The 19,015-nt window shown below is 45.0% G+C and overlaps 3 protein-coding genes and 2 long non-coding RNA genes across 5 annotated transcripts; 2 read left to right on the top strand and 3 right to left on the bottom strand.

The window, feature by feature from the left end:
• The first annotated feature begins 979 nt into the window (after positions 1-979).
• On the top strand, positions 980-1,969 carry LOC100827406 (dirigent protein 21). The gene has a single exon (XM_003576118.4). It carries the CDS (start codon positions 1,131-1,133, stop codon positions 1,680-1,682), a length of 552 nt encoding a protein of 183 aa, XP_003576166.1. The 5' UTR covers positions 980-1,130; the 3' UTR covers positions 1,683-1,969.
• A 1,016-nt stretch (positions 1,970-2,985) lies between these two features.
• LOC112268809 lies at positions 2,986-4,280 on the bottom strand. Its single transcript, XR_002960293.1, has 2 exons — positions 3,611-4,280; positions 2,986-3,515 (listed from the first exon to the last, which is right to left on the bottom strand). It is a non-coding gene; the product is annotated as an uncharacterized LOC112268809 (long non-coding RNA).
• A 3,650-nt stretch (positions 4,281-7,930) lies between these two features.
• On the bottom strand, positions 7,931-9,685 carry LOC106866764. Its single transcript, XR_001407647.2, has 3 exons — positions 9,550-9,685; positions 9,266-9,418; positions 7,931-8,557 (listed from the first exon to the last, which is right to left on the bottom strand). It is a non-coding gene; the product is annotated as an uncharacterized LOC106866764 (long non-coding RNA).
• A 1,424-nt stretch (positions 9,686-11,109) lies between these two features.
• LOC100836807 (pyruvate kinase 1, cytosolic) lies at positions 11,110-17,801 on the top strand. The gene is made up of 16 exons (XM_003577656.4): positions 11,110-11,345; positions 11,781-11,877; positions 11,995-12,092; positions 13,546-13,701; positions 13,988-14,065; positions 14,143-14,274; positions 15,000-15,080; positions 15,672-15,740; positions 15,832-15,921; positions 16,236-16,380; positions 16,459-16,547; positions 16,627-16,722; positions 16,802-16,869; positions 16,960-17,059; positions 17,153-17,209; positions 17,335-17,801. Exons 1-16 carry the CDS (start codon positions 11,274-11,276, stop codon positions 17,494-17,496), a joined length of 1,590 nt encoding a protein of 529 aa, XP_003577704.1. The 5' UTR covers positions 11,110-11,273; the 3' UTR covers positions 17,497-17,801.
• Positions 17,682-18,883, bottom strand: LOC100837315 (NAD(P)H-quinone oxidoreductase subunit T, chloroplastic). The gene is made up of 2 exons (XM_003577658.4): positions 18,401-18,883; positions 17,682-18,298 (listed from the first exon to the last, which is right to left on the bottom strand). The coding sequence occupies exons 1-2, from the start codon at positions 18,706-18,708 to the stop codon at positions 17,878-17,880; spliced, it is 729 nt and encodes a 242-aa protein (XP_003577706.1). The 5' UTR covers positions 18,709-18,883; the 3' UTR covers positions 17,682-17,877.
• Between the last annotated feature and the right edge of the window lie 132 nt (positions 18,884-19,015).

Here is a 19,015-nt window from a genome sequence, read left to right as displayed (position 1 = left end):
TATCTATTCTAGCTAATATGGTCTCTCTTGGTGTAAACAAATTGCCTTCTTTGTGTGTCTTCGTCATAATGTGCATACACTGAATTGTTTTGAATTCTTATTTTCAGTGCCATATTTCCGGATGTGCAATCTTTCAGAAATGTGTGTTTGTTTTTCATAGCAAAGATCAAAAGTCAACTCCTTGTGAGTCATGCAAATTTACCTAATTCAATATAGAAAACACTTCACTTGCTCTTTGTTAGCTTCAAAATAGTTTTGATTGGGGGAATAGGATACTGATAAAAAATGTTGAAAAATACTGCCCGCGCACATGCGCGGGCCACTCCCCTAGTTAAATAAATGTTAAGAAAATATGAAATCTAGTAAAATGATAAATTTGTTTGTTTTTTTGCCTTATCCCTCTTAGAAAAAGATCATCGAAAAAAACGAAGAGAAGGTTCGTGTTTTTGTTTTCATTCCTCACTTTTCCACCTGCTAAGAAAAGGCCGACCTCCTGTGGTTGCCAGCATCTCTCCGACGAATATCCGCAGGCAAACTACTTCGCGTACGACGGACGAAGTGTCCGACGACTGTACGACGTGATATCCAACCAGTACTAGGCATTACGCTTATGCCTTGCCGTTGACCAGTACTAGGCTGCTAGGCAACACCTTGTCGCTTACAACACGTTTGGTATGATGGCAACAATGGTGAGGCTGGTGCTGGTGCTGGCGCTCGTGAGATTTTTTTATTTTTTTTAAGAATCCGCTAGCTCGTCGTCGCAAAACTTATTTCCGTGGTTGCCATCCTGACGCACATGCACAAGCATTACCCCTATGCGTTGACCAGTACTAGGTGACATCTTGTTGCTGACAACACGTTTTTTTTATTTGACAACGATGGTGACAAACTGTCCTGTCAAGGTCAGGTCGTCACGATGACACGATAGGAAAGGGCACTTTTTCTCTCTCTCCTGCCCCCACCAACTGCTGCAAAAACCTCTTGATCGATCCATTCGATCTCTCCTTAAATCCACCGTGATCATACAGTAGCGCTCACTCGAAAATCTCTGCAAACCTCCTCTTCTCAACCAGACCACACACATCGATCCCCATAGGCAGGCAGAGTTCAGCTTACCTTACGTGCAAGCCATGGCCAACAAGCTGATCCTGATCCTATCAGCCGCATCATTGTTATTGGTGTCTCTTGAGCTCGCCGGCGTGGCCGCGACGACGACGCACCTCCGGTTCTACATGCATGACATCGTGACAGCCTTGCCGCCGTTATACCCGGTAGCGACGGCGGTGCCGACGGTCAAGGGCGTGACCTTGCTGCCCAACGACCCGATCAACCGCTTCGGAGACACCTATGTCATCGACGACTCGCTGACGGAGGGCCCCGAAGCGGATTCCCGCCTCGTCGGGAGGGCGCAGGGGTACTACATGTTCGCATCCCAAACGGACCCATCGCTGCTGCTCAGTGCCAACATGGTGTTCACGGCAGCCGCCGGGAAGCAGTACAACGGCAGCTCTGTGGCCGTGCTCGCCAGGGATGCCATCCTTGATGCCGTGAGGGAGCTGCCTGTCGTCGGCGGCACCGGCGTGTTCCGGGGCGCGAGGGGTTACGGGCTTCTACGGACGCACTCCTTCAACCTCTCCTCCAACAACGCCGTGCTACAAATCGACGTGTACGTGCAGGTGTAGGCGCACGATTAATATGGCTTCTTGTATGGTCAACGATATGTGTGTCGATTTCTCCTCTAGAACTTGACTAAAATGTGGGTGGTCTGCTTATTGGTGAAAGGCTGAGTGTGCGCGCGTGTTGTGATCGTCTGCGTTTGTACCGTGTTTTTCAAAAAAGAAAAAAAAAGCTTGACTGGAATGTGGGCGGTGTGCTTGTTGGTCTGTGATCTGAGTATATATATGTCACTCATCAGCGAGTTTGTCCCGAATCTAGAAAAATAAATGCATCATCGAGTAGTGAACTTTCATCATTCGTTATTACAGGGGAGTTAAATAGGAGGATCATCGATCGACCAAGCCAAACCCCAACTCCGTCTTGTCTCACCGGTAATTTCTAGTAGCTCACGATAAATAGGAGGATCATCGATTTTCGTTCCATGCAGATGATGCTAGAAAAATAATTTAAGATGAACTCTGCTGACACAGCGGCCGAAGCAGCTAGAGCAGGCGCCGTTGGGCTCGCGAGTTAGCCGGTTAGGGTTTGTCGCCTCCTCCTCTGTTTTCTCCGACCCCGACGAGCGCCAGCGGCTCGCGTTCTCTTCGTGAGAATCTCCCTCTGTTTGCATGAGTGCCTATGTCGAAGGAGAAGTTCGGTTACTTGGCAAGGCCAGAGGCCTAGAGGACCCGGAGGGAATTAAAATGACTAAAGTCCATTTAAGTCCTGAGCTTATAACAAACTCCAATATGAGTACCTGCTCTAGTTAATCCCCTTTGAAAGGGATGGGATCGTTGACGTGGTGTATAAAACTCAAGATTTAGTTGGTACTTCTACATCTGCTATTGTAACACAATGAGTTTTATTTTTTCACAAAACCTGTTTGGTTTTGTCCGTACAAGACCAAATAATGAGCATCACAAAAAATAGATAATGAAGAATGGTGACACTACTACAGAAAGGTTTATCAGTAACAGTTAAAAACAACATTAGTAACGGTCGGGGCCGCCGTTACTAACTTCGTGTTACTGATGATGAGTATCATCAGTAACGGTCGGAGTGTACATATCATCAATGACAAGCGGCCCGACCCGACCGTTACTGATGTACCATCATCAAAAACGGTCGCTTTGCCACATCAGTGTCGGGCGAGCGACCGACACTGATACATTTTCAGTAATTAAAAAAATAATTAAAATCACAGAAAATACACAGAAAAATATATATTTGAATACACAGCACAGCACATTACAGCACAGCACTGAAAAATACAAAGCCACATCATTTAAAGCATACAAATGTATATAAAGCCACATCATTTAAAGCATCTAAAGAATACAAATGTATCTCACTTCACGACATTGATTACAAAATGTCAAAATTTCATAGAACCATATAAAGAATACAAATGTATCTCATTTCAAATTTGAAGCTATTGTTGTGGGTGAACCCTAATCACTTGTTCCATGCGTTCGTAGAAGTACCCACTAGGCTTGATGACCTCATTGTTGATGACATGGGCGAACTCCCTTTGAATGTTATACACGACCCATTTAGATTGGTGTGCCATTGTCATTCGGGGCCGCCATTACTCTTCCACAGCCACGATTGACCCCTTCCACTCAGGTTTAAACATGATGGCATTCTCCATAAGGATGTGACAGCAGTAGTAGCCACAGCACACACTGCCGGCCGGCTGTTGCTGGCAAGGGAACCTGTGGTTGTGGTGAAGCTCGTCTTTATAGCCTTTACCAGCTAGTTTTCCCTTGGTCGTCACTTTCCAGGCAGTGTTAATGAGTGAATCGAAGTAGTACACCACGGACCAAGACAAACAAATGAGCAGTGTCATCCAATGGTCTCTGTTTTCAAAAAAAACAAACTTTAGTATCTAAGGGTGTATAAGAAAGACTGAATTAGAAAAAACAAACGATTCCATATATAAAATTCAACTTACTCCAAATTAAGGAAGAAGAGGATAAAGTTGTGGTCCGCGTATTTCTCCAGACATGCCACCAAGTATTTAGATGCCAGAGTTTTTGAGGGATCCTTTCTGGTTCAAGTCCGATGTCACCGTAGTTGAACACCGCGGGGTCTAGAATGGCTACTTTTTTGACCTCCATTCGCCGCATTTTCCTTATTTGGTAGGCAGACCACAGCCTTAAGAGGTTGATATCAAGCTTTTGGCGGTTGAAGAGGTGGAACAGTTCGTTGAACTCCACACCAAAGGTGATAGGACGTTCCTGAATGTTCCCAATTTCCTGAACTCCACAGCATCTCTTTGGACACGGCACGCAGGGAATTTTTGGTGACCATCGGTCTTCCAGGATAGTAAATAAGCACCCGATCAAACTGCCTAGCCACGAAATAGGATCCGTCTTCGAATCTCTGGCCTTGACGGGGGTTCTTCATGAGAATGTCAGGCCTATTGTCTTTCCAGAATCCAGTTATGTCAGGCACATAGTGCATCTCATCTTGATTGACATTGGAGGAGTCCTTGAAGGTCTTGCCGCCGCGCCCCCTCTTTTTATGCCCCTCTTATTGTTCCATGCCTTTTGCTCCTCTGCCTTATACTTGTCATCGATCTTGCGGCCACCCATGGACTCAGCGGCACCCAAGAGCGAGAAGGTAGGAGGGACGCTTCCAGCCTGTGCCGTCCGTGTGGTCTGGCTATCTTTGAGCTGTGGAGGCATCGACATTGGCCGCTCTTCATCTCCGCCGGCATCGACAGGAGGAAGTATCCTAGGGGAAAGGCCGAGCGGCGATTGAGAAGTACCTTTGTGGGCGGAGGGAGATGGAGTCATAGAGGGCCAGCGCTGGTTGTAGAGAGATACCAAGCTCCTAGGCCACATAATGCGGTAGTTTGGACAACCGCCTAGGATATCCACGCCTTCCTCCGGAGGTAGCGGGATAACATAATCATGATGGTCGTCGATGATGGAGTCCACCATCACACTCACTTGTGTGTCATTCATAAGAATGCCGTGCACCAGTGGCAGTGATTGTCTGGGCATCAGGCGGCCAATGGCGCCTACAGGCTTTCAAGGCTTGTCTACGTGGATACGACACTTCACCGGTGCCTGCGCGTAACAAGAAGAAGGCATACTTGTGTAAGATCTTTATTCATGAAGGTAAGGAGTGAAAAAGAGTTTGAAAAGTATGCTTACAAGGATGTTGTCGCTCGGACCCGGATCGTTATCCCGGATGCCCTCGCTTGGGTCCGGTTGGCTAGCGGGGGGGTTGTCCATGCTAGCAGCTGGGCTGTAACCGGGGGTGTATGTGTCATCGTCTTCCATACGTGTGTCGGAGGCGGCGCTGCTCTTCAGCAGGGTGCTCTTTCGCGGGGGAAGAGGAGGAAGAGGAGGAAGGAGATTCCTCAAACCTTCCACTCCTCCCCCGAGTATGGCGTCAAGGGTGGGGTCGTCTTTGGCCAATGCCGACACCAAATGATGGACGGCTTGCACTGCATATTCTCTTAACACCTATTGACACACCATAGATGCCTGCTCTCGTGTATCCGCCTTAGCTTGTTCTATTATTTCAGCAGAAGCATGGAGCTTTTTCTGGACCCTGCTTCGCTTCGGAGCAGGTGGGAAATAATCATCCCAGCAGTCCCCTTCGTCTTCCCCTAGAACACAGCCCGTGTGCTCCGCCTTTTGCAAGCCGGCGGTCACAGCCGACTCCCACCTCTTGCTCTGCACGGAGTCGGCGTATGTTTCTGACCTGTTGCTCTCCTCACATTTGTGTGCATTTTCCTGTTATCATATAAGACAGGACGTGAGTCTATATGGATCATGAGTGTCATAGTTAACGCCGAAAACAAATTAATGCACGTGAACCCTTACCGTAAAAATTTTAACAGGCGGCTGCATTGGCTCAATGCCCGCCCATTCCTCTGGTGTCATGTGCTGACGTGCATATTCTCTAGCACGTTGGTCCTCCAGCATGTTATGCACTGGAAGCACCCTGCCTGCCGCCTCGAGAATTCGGTTCTACTTGCGCCAGACCTTCTTCTTCCCCTCTTTCCCTGCACTCCCTAGCTAAATTTATGAACTGCATCACGCAAACATGTATATTGCAGCATATAAATTATGTAGAGCTACATATATAGCTAAAATCATAAACATATATAAATCATGCTCTTTCTAAAATTATGTAGAGCTAAATTTATTAACTGCATCACGCAAACATGTATATTGCAGCAGTAAACAGCATGTTAAGGTGACAGGAGCACAGGAGCACATCAGTAACTAGAGATGGGGAAATCGGCAAGCTAGAGATGGGGATCAGCAAGCTAATTGAAATAAGCAAGGAGCATAGGAGCACATCATACAAGGATTAGGTCACAGGAGCACATCAATGACTAGAGATGGGGGAATCAGCAAGCTAATTTTGTACAGAGCAAGCTAATTTGATGGGGAAATCAAATCTAATGGCTAGGGTTCGTCGTCGGCGGGCTAGAGAGACACAGAGATAGGGAGAGAGCGAGCGAGCGAGAGAGAGAGAGAGAGAGAGAGAGAGAGATGCAAACCTAGGGTTCATCGACGGCGAAGGAGGAAGACGGCGCGGAGGCGTCGGGCTCGGTGGCACGGGGTCGAGGCGGGGGCGTCGGGCTCGGCGGTGGCGGGCTCCGGGCGCATTGGCGGCGCTCGGGGCGAGGACGACGAGGCGCGGGCTTGGGGCAGAGGAGGAAGACAACGCGGGGGCGTCAGGCTTGGCGGCGGCCGGAGGGCGTCGGGCTCGGGGGCGTCGCGGCGCGGCGGCATCGGGCTCAGGGCAGCGGAGGAGGTTGACGGCGCGGAGGAGAAGGACGGCAGCGGCGACGCGGAGATCCGGCAGGGCTTCGCCCGAGGGAGGAGAGTGCCCACTGCTGGTCTGATAGGAAAGCGACGGGCAGGCGAGAAGAATAACGGGCTAGGGTTTCGGCCCTTCCTTTTATATGCCGAAGCACATCAGTAGCGGTTGCCTTACCACGCGACCGTTATTGATGAGCATCTATACATCAGTAACGGGCGACAGAGCGACTGACCGTTACTGATGAGCACCTATACATCAGTAACGGTCACGGAGTAGTTGACCCGTCAGGATCGAATGCTGCCTGCGCCGGATCGTGATAGACGAGATAGCTCGCGTCCTTAACGTTCTGCATCCAACGCTCAACTCGGCCACCTGCCGTAAGATAACAGACAGTCTTTACTGGCCTGCTCTTCATCACTTCTTCCCCATCGTCTTCGCCACCTCCGGCGTTTTTCTTGTATCTCGATGCACCGCATATGTGGCAGCTCTCATGGTTCTCGTAATCTCCAATGTATACCATGCAGTCGTTTGGACATGAATGATGTTTCACGCAATCTAATCCAAGCGGGAATGTAATCTTCTTCGCCTCATATGTGCTCTTGGGCAACTTGTTTGGCTGTGGAAAAACCGAAGCAAGGTAACTCAACAAGTCCGTGAAGCCCTTGTCTGACCAACATGATGCTGCCTTCAGCCTCAAAAGTCCGAGCGTTACTTCGAACACGTTGTTTTCTTCACCAGCTCCATCATACAAGGGTGTGTTTGTGTCCTGCAACAATTTTTTGAACTGAGCAGACTCTGCCTCATCTTTGGGGTCCTCCAGCTGGTCCCGTAGGTATGGGTCATCTAGCATTTCGGAATTCTGCCACGTGGATCTCCTTCACCTTCCACATTAGCCTCCTAATCGACCCTTGTTTCTTCATCGAAATCATTCGCCAGATCATACGGCAGGACATCATCATCTTCGCTACTGCTACCAACATCAACCGCATCCTCCCCGTGCCAAGTACAGCGAGAATAACCTTCCATAAAACCCGATGCCAGCACATGCATCTGAACATCTTAAGGCTTCATCATGTATGTGCTACACATTTGCGACATGGACAACGCATCATCACAAGTCCTTTTCGTTCCATATCACCTTTCGCGACTCCAAAAAAGACCGTCCATTCGGTTATCCATCGAGCATTGATTCTTTCCTTGGCGTACATGTAACACCCTGGATATCGACCCTATCCACTCTGACCCAAATGAAACTAACTATAGGTAAAACCGTAAATTTTGGCAATGTCTCCTTTGTTTATGTGAACATCCAAGACAAGCAATTAAGAATAATACTCGAACAAAGTCCAGCACCATAGGTATAACTCGGGTATCCAAAAGCTCACACTAAATAATTACGAAGAAGTTCTCTATACAGGTTATGACACTTACTAAGCGTTATGATATTGCGAGAACTACTTTTTTGGGGTGTAATGTGTGGTGTCATAAGAAGTCGTGCTACTCCCTCCCATACATGCCTTTATTCATTGTACTTGAAAAACCAAATAAAACAACAAGAATGCAAGAATGAGTATGAAACTCAGCAAGTACAATATGGAACCCGAAAAGAGCATTGAATATTAATCATCATCACATCTTCATTGGAAAGGAACAACTTCAGCGAAATGGAATTGAAGATGAATGCAATGAATAATCTGAATGAACAATCTGGACTTAACCACATGTGACGGGGACTAATCATCATGTGACAACAGGGATGGCGTGGACTGACCACCCTGCAACAGTGGCGGGGACTAACCATCTGCAATCCTTCTTCTGAAATGAATGAATTGAATCGCATGGATAATGAACAAACTCTGAAAACCGAGGAATGAAAAAACAACCAAGCAATCTGAAAACACATACAAGCACGCATAAGGAAGGAATCATCATGGAACACAAACAACCCCACATCGGAAAAAGGATCTTCATACAATTGCCTCATATCAAATATATTAGCAGAAACTTGACACACAATGGGCAACCATATAAAAAGGGGTCATCATGTACTTGCCTTAGATATCATGAACAATCCACACAGTTGCCTTTAATCTCAAACATCCAAGACCTGTATAATTATCTCTTAGGACTAGTGCAAGGATAATCAAGAGGTAGACATACAAGTAATACTATAGCCCCCAACGAGAAAACGAAATCCTAACATCCCCTGTTCACTATACCCTCTCAAACATGTTCTGGGCAGATCTGTGTTTAGGTTATAACTCTTGACTCCCTTCACCAAATCATGCAAGAAAGCACACTACGATGGTCAGCAGGGATTTATGTACAATTTTCATGTGGAGACCAAAATTTAGTTCTGCCTCAAACCATACGTATTTATGGGAAAAAGGAAATCTGCAACAGCTAATGACCCTACTACAGTAGCACTGTTTTGCTTATAACTTCCTCTTTACTTACTGGAATTGAGCAAACAATATAGCGTTGGAAAGCTATTAAGAAACTCTACAACTTTTATTTCAGTGGCATCTCCAAATTCCCGGCCGTTTCAACCCAGTTTTAAATCAGAGTTGCTGCTGCATCTGAGTTCTACAGATTGAAACCCTGAACCATGACAGTAGTAGCCCACGACAGATCAAAAGAATTATTCGCTGATTCTTTCCTTTGTACAGAGAAACTACCTTGTGTTTGGATCAGATTCATCCACAACGTTGAAAGAAACTACCAGCTACACTAGCGCAACCAACAACTTTGCCTAATGTAACTAGGATTTACGAGAACAACAAGAAATCGAAAGAAACAACAGCCCAGGACGCACCTGCGTCGTGTGCGCGCCTGACGAACAGAACAGCGGGAAGGTGAGGGAGGAAGGCGGGTCTCCCGCGGGAAGCGTGCAGGTAGCAGGGACAGCAGCGACGGCGTGCGGCTGGCAGAAGCCCTAGGCGGCGGCACCAGGAACCCTAGGCGGCTGCTGCGATTTGGGGAAAGAACAGAGGGCTCGGGTAAGGGAGGGAACAAGGAAAAATGGAGCTCGCCGGCCATGGAGATGGCGGCCGCCTGCGCGGGGAGAGAGAGGAGGAAGGGAGAGGGAGGAGGCGCTACCTGGTGGGCTCGCCGGCGGCCATGACGCCTTCCGACAACGCTTCGCCGTCGCTGGGGAAGAATGGTCTGTTACGACGCGCAACGCGACCCCGCGTACTTAAAACGTGACAATCTGGCGGTCGGGACTTGGGCCACCGTTACCGATAATAGGGGGTGCATCAGTATCGGTCGTGTTAGCGCGACCGTTACTGATGCGTGGTTCATCAGTGACGATCGTCTCTTAATCGACCGCCACTGATGTTTCTCGCGAGGTATGATGGTTCATCAGTGACGGTCGTCTCGCGCGACCGCCATTGATGTATGACTGGGCGAGGACGGGCAGACCCTGCTCTGTTCATCAGTAACGGTCGCGGCCGCGACCGACACTGATGTTGTTCATCAGTAACGGTCGTGCCAAACCCGTTATTGATGTGCCGTTACATATAGACCGTTTTGTATTAGTGTTAGAGTCGAGGTCCGAAGGAGATCGATTGATCAACGATGAACTCATGGCCTTTTATTGGTCTGTTGTCTATATATATATGAATACTTCCAAAAGTAATGCATGTGTCCAACCAGAAGGTTAATTTTGTAGTGGAACAAACATTTTAATAGCTAGGTACTCCCTCCGTCGCATAATTCTTGTCGTTGTTTTAGATCAAATTTATACTGAAACAACGACAAGAATTATGGGACGGAAGAAGTATGTTTTAATTAACGTTTCTTTTATTTATGGACATACAAAGCCAATTTGTGATACTCCCTCTGCCCAGAAATAAATGACTTGGATTTGTCTCGATTTTTAAAGCCCCATACACTGCACGATCTCACACTCATCTTCTACATGTCCTGTGTGTGCACACCGCTATTCCTCTACAACGCACTACCTGCTACCCGTGTGACATAAAGCAGTGGGTTGGAACTTCTTAGTTAACAAATTCTGAGTTTTATGCACTGCATCAGCAACTCCGTTTCCACCAAACATGCTTTGATTCGTAGATCACACGTGATTCTCAAATTTAGGGTCCTGATTTCAGGGATTGGAACATCAGAGTACATTTTAAATTTTCCCAACAAATTTATTATTTTGGTTTTAAATCGAATTAAACGTCGCTGCCACCTCTATCCTCTCCGATGAATGCCGGTGGCTGGCGCTCTCTATGTGCCTTTTTCTTTTGTGAGGATGTGCGTGCGTGAGTGCCTGCCTATATAAAAGGAGAAGTTTGGCTACTTGGCTGGACTAGAGGCTCAAAGGATCCGGATGGAATTAAATTGGACCGGAGCAGATGATTTAAGTTTTAAATCGAATTAAACATATAGCTTCTTAACAACAGCCAAAAAATTGCCCGTAAAAAGAACCGCAGCCAAAACCCCCCAAAAAAATTGAATTTAATTTTGGTTTGTTTTTGGGTTCAGGTTCGGTTACCCTGACACATTATCCACTTCGACGACTTCGTCTGCCCGGTCCCCCACGTCATCGACGCAGGACTTCGTCGCTTCAAACTGCAAACGAGAAATTTAAACAAACCGAAAGGGAAATGCCACGTGTGCTTCCACGCCTTGCTCGCTCTTTTTTCTTCTTTCTTTCTCCTCACGCCTTGCTCGCTCTTCTCTCCCCCCGTCTCGTCTTCCTCCCTTCGCTTTGCCCGCTCGGAACTCGACTCGATCGCATCGCGAGACCGAGAGGGGCAAAACCCTAGACAGATCCCTCCCTAGCCTTCCAGAAGCTTCCGGCCGCGGAGCAGATGCAGGGCGGCAACCACATGCTCCTCGAGGAGCCCGTCCGCCTCGCCTCCGTCCTCGCCCCCGCCAAGCCCGTAAGCACCTCCGGCTCCCCCCATCCATTTCTCTCCCCCTGTTCATCTATCACGAACTCTGTGTATCTGTGTCTGTGGGGGTGCTTGTCGTGGATTCGGATTTCTTCACCTGGATGTTTGGTTGGTTCGATCCGATTTGATGTGCGGCATGTGCGGAGATGCCGGGGCGAGCGAGGGTCGCGGAAACAGGGGCGATCCATTTAGTCAGAATGCCAGTGATCTGTGCCTCCAACGGGACGGGCCGCGCGGGATCGAGGATTTGGAGTTTACCTGATGCGCGCAGCGCAACCAAATGTGGCGCCATGATTATGCAGATGTCGTGCGACTTCCTAATTGCAAATCGAATCCTGCTATTTGCAAATGGGGAGGAGTTTTGGTGCTTAGGTTACGATGCTGGTTGTGATCCTCATACTTTGCGTGTGTCCTGTTCTGCAGAAAGTATTCCCATCCCTCACCAAGATTGTCGGGACGCTTGGGCCCAACTCGCGCTCGGTCGAAGTTATTGAAGAATGCCTCACTGCTGGGATGTCAGGTTTGACCACAGTTTCCATTTCAGTAACTACTGGATTTGTGCAATGGGCCTAGTCACGATATTGCTGTTTTTTGTAATGACAATGATGATCATCTGTGTATGCTTTCCTTTTTTCAGTCGCGCGGTTTGATTTCTCTTGGAAGGATGCTACTTATCACCAGGAGACCCTTGACAATCTGAGGAAAGCAGCACGGAATCTCAAGAAGTTGTGCCCTGTAAGTTGGCAACTTGGCAACCTTGGTTAATAACTTATCTGGAAATGTTTATATGTATTCCTTAATGTACAGCATAGCCATGCTTAGGAGATTGGCTACTGAGATATAAAATATGACAGACCTTCAGTTTATTGCTTCCATGTATGGAAAGAAAGAAAATGTTCCTTTGTGAGCACTAGTGTGACTGAGCAATAACTTGAAAGTAGGTCTGCTAGGCTGTACATTAGTTCGTAATATCTATACTAGGTACCCTTGTCGGTCACTAGTAGCTAACAGGTGTGCACAAGGGAGAGAGGCAGTGCAGCAGTGACTTTACATGGACTGGATTTAGAAAGTTTCTTGTAATGTTGTTGCTCACGGTTCTGCAGATGTTTCATTCTGAAGTTTAAACCTTATTGCTTATTCACTTTTGGGTTGTTTCTCATAATCTCATGAAGTCCTATTCTGAAAACGCTGTAGGTTCAATGGTCACTGATATGGTGTTAACGTTCCTTATATCTAGCCTGTATACATGAAGTCAGAACTTGGAATCATTACATATTTATTTTGATGCTATATCCTATGTGAATATACATATATAAGTCCAGAATTGTAACTGAAAAACTGGATACAAGGCTGAGTACTGTATAATTACTAGAAGGTCGAGTGCCGGTTACCTAGTCAATATCCCGTGCATGAGTCATGCTATATAGTTTACACACTTATTTATAGGGTGGGAGCTATTGTGCTTTGCTTGTTTTGATTCACACTGAAACTGATATGTTTTAAATTGTTTCTGTTTTAAGCCGCAAGCATTGAACATTTGTGGAATGTCGTTAGTAATCAGCATACAGGCATATGCAGTTTCTTAGATATACATACCCATCACATTTTCTATAGCTACACACTTACACATGTACAACATATTTGTTTTCTTTGGCATTTTTCTCCTCCAGTTAGTACTTTAATTTTGTCAGGCTTAGTACTTCCTTACATATGTTCTTTTAGAATCTACTTCCATCGATTTTTTTTTGTTCCATGGCATATATGCTTGTTTACATACTTACACTTATAAAAGAAAATGGTTTTGTCAGTTCTATCAAGTACTGTTAACTGTGATTTGAGATATGTACTGTATTAGGAGATGCCTTCTCATATTTACTTTGTGCATATGTCCATTCCACTTTGCTTGTTTGTCTTCATAAACAAAACAAGTGATTTGAGGCAGTGACTATCTGCTCCCATATTGCCATCATTCAATAATTTTATTAGAGTTAAATTTAGAAATCCGGTTGTGTTCACATCCTCTCTTTTTTTTTTTGAGAAAAGTGTATACACCTTGTCAGCATCTTATTTTGGCTGTCTTTTGTGCATTCTCTTAATAACTTGTTGCAGTATGTGATGCCTTTAAGATATGTGCTAAGAGGGCACATCCGTCAACATCTAACCTGTTATTAATAAATTATTTTTATAGATAATGCTGGATACAGTGGGTCCAGAAATTCAGGTTCATAATTCAACTGGTGCACCAATTGAGTTGAAAGCTGGAAATCATGTCACTGTAACACCAGATCTTTCTGAAGCTCCCTCAGCTGAGATCCTACCGATTAAATTTGGTGATCTTGCAAAGGTAGGTGGATAATGAGATGAGATATGCTGCAGTATTAATGTATTATTGATACTTGATATGTGTCTATATTTATGCATTTATGTTGATAGGTTCCTTTTGCTCTGTGGAACTGCATCTTACATGCTGGCGTTGAATTAAAATTCTTAGATTTTTATACAATAAACAAAAGCCATTTGACATTTCTGTTGTGCCAGTGAAAGTACTAGTTATAACTTTTCTACTTTTTCTCAAATTCAAATTCTTAAAATATTGCATATTTGACCTCGTTACTTTTCCTTCTATTTAGGTTGTGACTAAGGGTGACACTCTTTTCATTGGTCAATATCTCTTCACAGGAAGTGAAACAACATCTCTGTGGCTTGAGGTACGTGAATTTGTAGATTCTCGTCATATACATGCCATTTTCAGATATTGAATTTCCTTAGATGCTGTACTCTATAGGTTATAGAGACTTCTGGTGAAGAAGTGATTTGTCTTGTGAAGAACACAGCTACACTGGCAGGACCCATTTTCACTCTACATGTTTCACAAGTGCATATCAGTATGCCTACTTTGAGTGAATATGATAAACAGGTAATGTTCACTACTTCTAAGCTTCCTTACATTACTCAGGCATATAATGCAATAATCTGTGTCTCTTCTGTACATATGATGTTTTAATAGCAACTTTTTGTAAAATAGCAATGGCAGTTCTGTTTAAGGTCTCAAATTATGTATTTTCCTTCAATATTTCTGGTGACATTTTTGGCCTACTGACATCCAACAAGATAAAACTATTTGACTTGTCTTGAAAGAGAACACAAATGCATATATTAAAACTTTGCGTATACCAAACAATTTATTCTGCTGGCAAGTGGAATGTAAATAGAACTGCCATTCTGCATGTGAACACCATTTCCCTTGTTTCTTTCTGATGTTGACTATACTGTTGATTGTGGTTGTGCACCTGTTAAATCATGTTCTTCAAACGTTGAACACTTGCTTCCTCCTTTCTGATGTTTCTTAAAACTTTGGACACCAATGTAAACAGAAAATTTAGATTTGTCACATGGAAATGATGTTATTAGTTTTTTTATTGAAACTACTTCATATCGTCATATATTTAATCAATATTTTGCTAACATATAATTAGAAGTGTTAAAGGTATGTATTAGTCTGTCGTAGACTATGTCCAAGTCCATAACAAGAGAGAACAGAGGGAATAATTTCTTTCGACACACTTGATGCATAATTGCATATGAATGCTATTATTAATTTCCATCTCCAAAATCTTTCTAAGTACATTTGTCTTGCAATAGGTCATTTCAACATGGGGGTTGCAGAACAGTGTTGACATTATTTCGCTTTCCCATACTCGCTCTTCTGAGGATGTTAGGGAGGTGAGTTTTCTTTTCTGAATCTGCTACTCTTGCACCTGAAGTCAGTTCATGCACCTGCTTCTCGGTTTCTGTTGTATGGTTCATGTAAATATGTAATGCTTGGTTATAGAGGCTGTGCACTCACGAAAATCAGATTCCTAGAAGCATATTGATGCGAATTGTTAGCCAATTGAATCGATGATATTTAAATGAATGAGCACTTGTCAGTTAATTATATGGGGCATATATCATCAAGCAGTAGTGGTTATACCGGTAATGATAAAAGTTGATGAACAAATTGTACGTCAAGAAGAATTATGTTATTGTTGACTTGTTCACTGTTTAATACTCTCTCCATCCCATTATTCTTGTCTCAAATTTGCCCAAAAAGGGATGTATCTATTCCTTAAAAGCGTCTAGATACATGTAATATTTCGACAAGAATTATGGGACGGAGGGAGTATTATTTACACATATTTTTTCATTGAAACGGTCTGATTGTTTCTTATGGTATTAGAGGCAGCGCATCCCTGCATAATGATAAGCTGGTTGCACTTTTCTTGGTAGTTGGGCATGGAATACTGCTTATCCTTGGATATGTTTTGTGTGCAGCTTAGAGCCTTTTTACAATCTCATGATCTTCAAGACACACAGATATATGCAAAGGTTGAAAATGCGGAGGTAACTATCATGCTTTTACTATGACACCATTCTGTTTGTTTCACTGCTCTATATGATTAATTTCATCATGCATTACTGTGTTTCTTTCCAGGGTTTGGAACATTTTGATGAAATTCTCCAAGAGGCTGATGGTATCATTATATCTCGAGGAGACTTGGGAATTGACCTCCCACCAGAAAGGGTAAATTTTGTACTTGTCAAAATACCCAGTTCCACACTGCTGCATGCTAAAGCCTATGTGCTATCAGATATGTGTGTATTCATTTCTATTCATGATGGCCAGTTCCCTTGAAATGATAATAGTTAATTAGTCCAGTGATGTCGTTACAAGAATATCTTTGTTGTTATGGTGCAAAACTTTGTCATTTATATGTTTATCAGTTTAGAGATGTAACTCATTCAGCTCTGGTAGGCAAGTAAATATTTCTGAAAATATCAGTGTCATCACTGCAGGTTATTCTTGCATTTCATAACTTATCACTTCTGACTCTTCAGGTGTTCATGTCCCAAAAGACTGGTATCCATAAATGCAACCTGGCTGGCAAACCTGTGATCATCACTAGAGTTGTGGACAGCATGATTGACAATCTACGTCCTACTCGTGCAGAAGCGACCGATGTTGCAAATGCTGTCCTAGATGGTCTCTAAACCTTTAGTGTGTTTAAAACTACTTATTTATATTATTAGGTACTTATGTCTTATGCTGCTCGTATTGCAGGAACTGATGCCATTTTGCTTGGTGCGGAGACACTTCGAGGGCAGTATCCTGTTGATGCCGTGAGTACGGTGGGCAGAATATGTGCAGAAGTATGTTCCTACCTCATTTAAGATTAACTTGTAAAATCTTCTCTATGAATATCTGATAAATGGTATATCATTCTTCTAGGCTGAGACTGTGTATAACCAGTCACTTCATTTCAAGAAAGTAGTGAGGCATGTAGGTGAACCAATGGCCCATGAAGAATCTGTGGCATCATCAGCGGTAAATATTTTTGAATCATTATTTCAGACACATGCCTTTTCATCTACAACACTAGTGACAACGTATTTTTCACATGTAGGTTCGTTCTGCAATGAAAGTAAAAGCTGCTGCAATTGTTGTGTTCACTTTCTCGGGGAGAGCTGCTAGGTGCTTTATACTACACAAGATCAGCACCTGACTAAATATGTTTCTGTCATACAAATGCAGTTAGTTTACTTTGTGTATCCTCTTGTGTAGGTTAATTGCCAAGTACAGGCCCCCAATGCCAGTTTTAGCAGTCGTGTTCCCACGTGAGGGCTCTGATCCATCAAAGTGGCGTTCTTATGGCACGACACAGGTAAGTAACAGGCATCTATCTATCTGGTTGTAGTTCTCTTGTTTCTCGTCAAGCAGGACTTGTAAACTTATATTTGCTGACTTTTACTTGCAGGCGAGGCAATGTTTTTCCGTGAGAGGTGTCTACCCCTTGATGGGTAGTACTGACGAGGTATGTATCCGGTTCTTACTTGGTAATATCGGCGGCACCTTGAAGTTCTGCTATTTTTGAATGTTCAACTTATGTGGTAGCTCAGGGTGCTTTCTGTCAAGCTGATTCTTAAAATTTTTGGACAGGCTGAAACTGGCGGGCTCACCAAGGAGGAGTATGGGATAAAACTTGCGCTGAATTATGGCCGGTCAGTGGGCATAGTAAAGCCATTCGACAGGGTCATAATTTTCGAAAAGATTGGTGATTCGTCTGTTGTCAAGATCATTGAGTGTGAGAATTCTCAATAATGAGATATCATATCACAAGAAACAATTTCGACAAGACATTTGCCTCCTGTTTTTCTTTCACTTTGACCTGAGATAACAAGAGAAGTACAGCATGACACGGTTGTCCTATCTAGCGCTTTGGCATTTTAGATTCATACGTGTTGTAATAAATTGAAGAGAACTTCTCAGACACCACAACAGCCAAGTTTTGGAGAAAACTATAGATTGTTGAGACAATATATCAGTGATTCCTAGCTTGTATTTTACATTACATCATAGGATATAAAATCTTTCTATTTTTGAGGTATGTATAACATCTGAAGATATATTATGATCAGCTATTTTACCTATTTACTTTGCACTATATAGCATTGGCTGGCTGTTCTTTACGTACTGTTGTCGTCAGTACTGCTCCTTGAAGAAGACGGCGTAGATGATGCAGCAGATGCTGAAGAAGATGACGACGATATCGAACCCAAGAGCGGTCATGGCCTGGTCACTGAGCTCCATGTTCTTCCCACCGAGGCGGTCGACCATGTCCGGCACGGGCTCGTAGCTCTGGATGTCCTGCTCATAGGGGTCCTCGAGACGGGACCGGAGCTGCTGCAGCCTGCGGCTCTCGGCCTCCTGCGCCAGCGTCCAGTCGTAGAACCGCCGGGTCTCCTCCTCGCTCAGCACGTTGTACACCTCCCGGAGCCAGATGAACTTCTCGGAAGCCGACTTGAGAGGCAGCCTCGTGGTGTCCGGGTGGAACTCCTTGGACAGCCGCCGGTACGCCGCCTTGATCTCTTCTATGTCCGCCTCAGGTGCTATTCCCAGGAACCTGCAGGTTTGCCAGAAAGGATTTGGTGGTCGATCAGCTTCAGGAAGATGGATGACAGGATAAGGGATGTATGGTGAAATTGGTTAAGGAGCTGAACTCAACTGGTAGTGTGACTCGGCGGGGTCGTTGATGAGGTCGGCGAACCTCCTTCCCAAGGGCTCGTTCTTGCTGCCGCTTTCGCCTTCCTTGATGTCTTTGCCTCCTATCCAACCTTCGTCCGGGTTAGACCAGTGTATCCTGGTGTCCACCGTCTTCTTCTTTCCTGGGGCAGCTGCCGCCTCCGGAGACGGCGCCTCGGCGTCTGGAGTGCTCGCTGCGACGACGACGAGCCTCGTGCGGCACCTGCCGCGCCCTTGGTGCCTGTGGAGGAAGGGCGTGAAGGGGCGGGAAGCCGTGGACGATGCCGCCATGTTAAGCACTGCACTATGGAGGGAGCTATTTTGAGGTGTGGATATGTGGATGTGCCATATGCCAGTGGTGGGCTTGTGGTGCAGGGAAGCCGATGATGAGGTTGTTGGCTGGCAGGACCTACTGTACCTCTTGGGCTTGAGTTATCATGAATGATAAGATCGTGACCAGCAGTGCTTAATATTTGTTGGGGCAAATGTTGCGATCGATCACATGAACCAGCGGGCATAAAAGAACCTTTGCCAGAAAGCAAAGCTGCCTTTGCCGGAGAAAATAAATTCATGCTTCAGATGGGATTACGAGAACCGT

Source organism: Brachypodium distachyon, chromosome 4 (assembly GCF_000005505.3).
Source record: "Brachypodium distachyon strain Bd21 chromosome 4, Brachypodium_distachyon_v3.0, whole genome shotgun sequence".
NCBI classification, from domain to species: Eukaryota; Viridiplantae; Streptophyta; class Magnoliopsida; order Poales; family Poaceae; genus Brachypodium; species Brachypodium distachyon.
The sequence above is the reverse complement of the archived record's forward strand: the minus strand, read 5'-3'. Positions and strand labels throughout refer to the sequence as shown.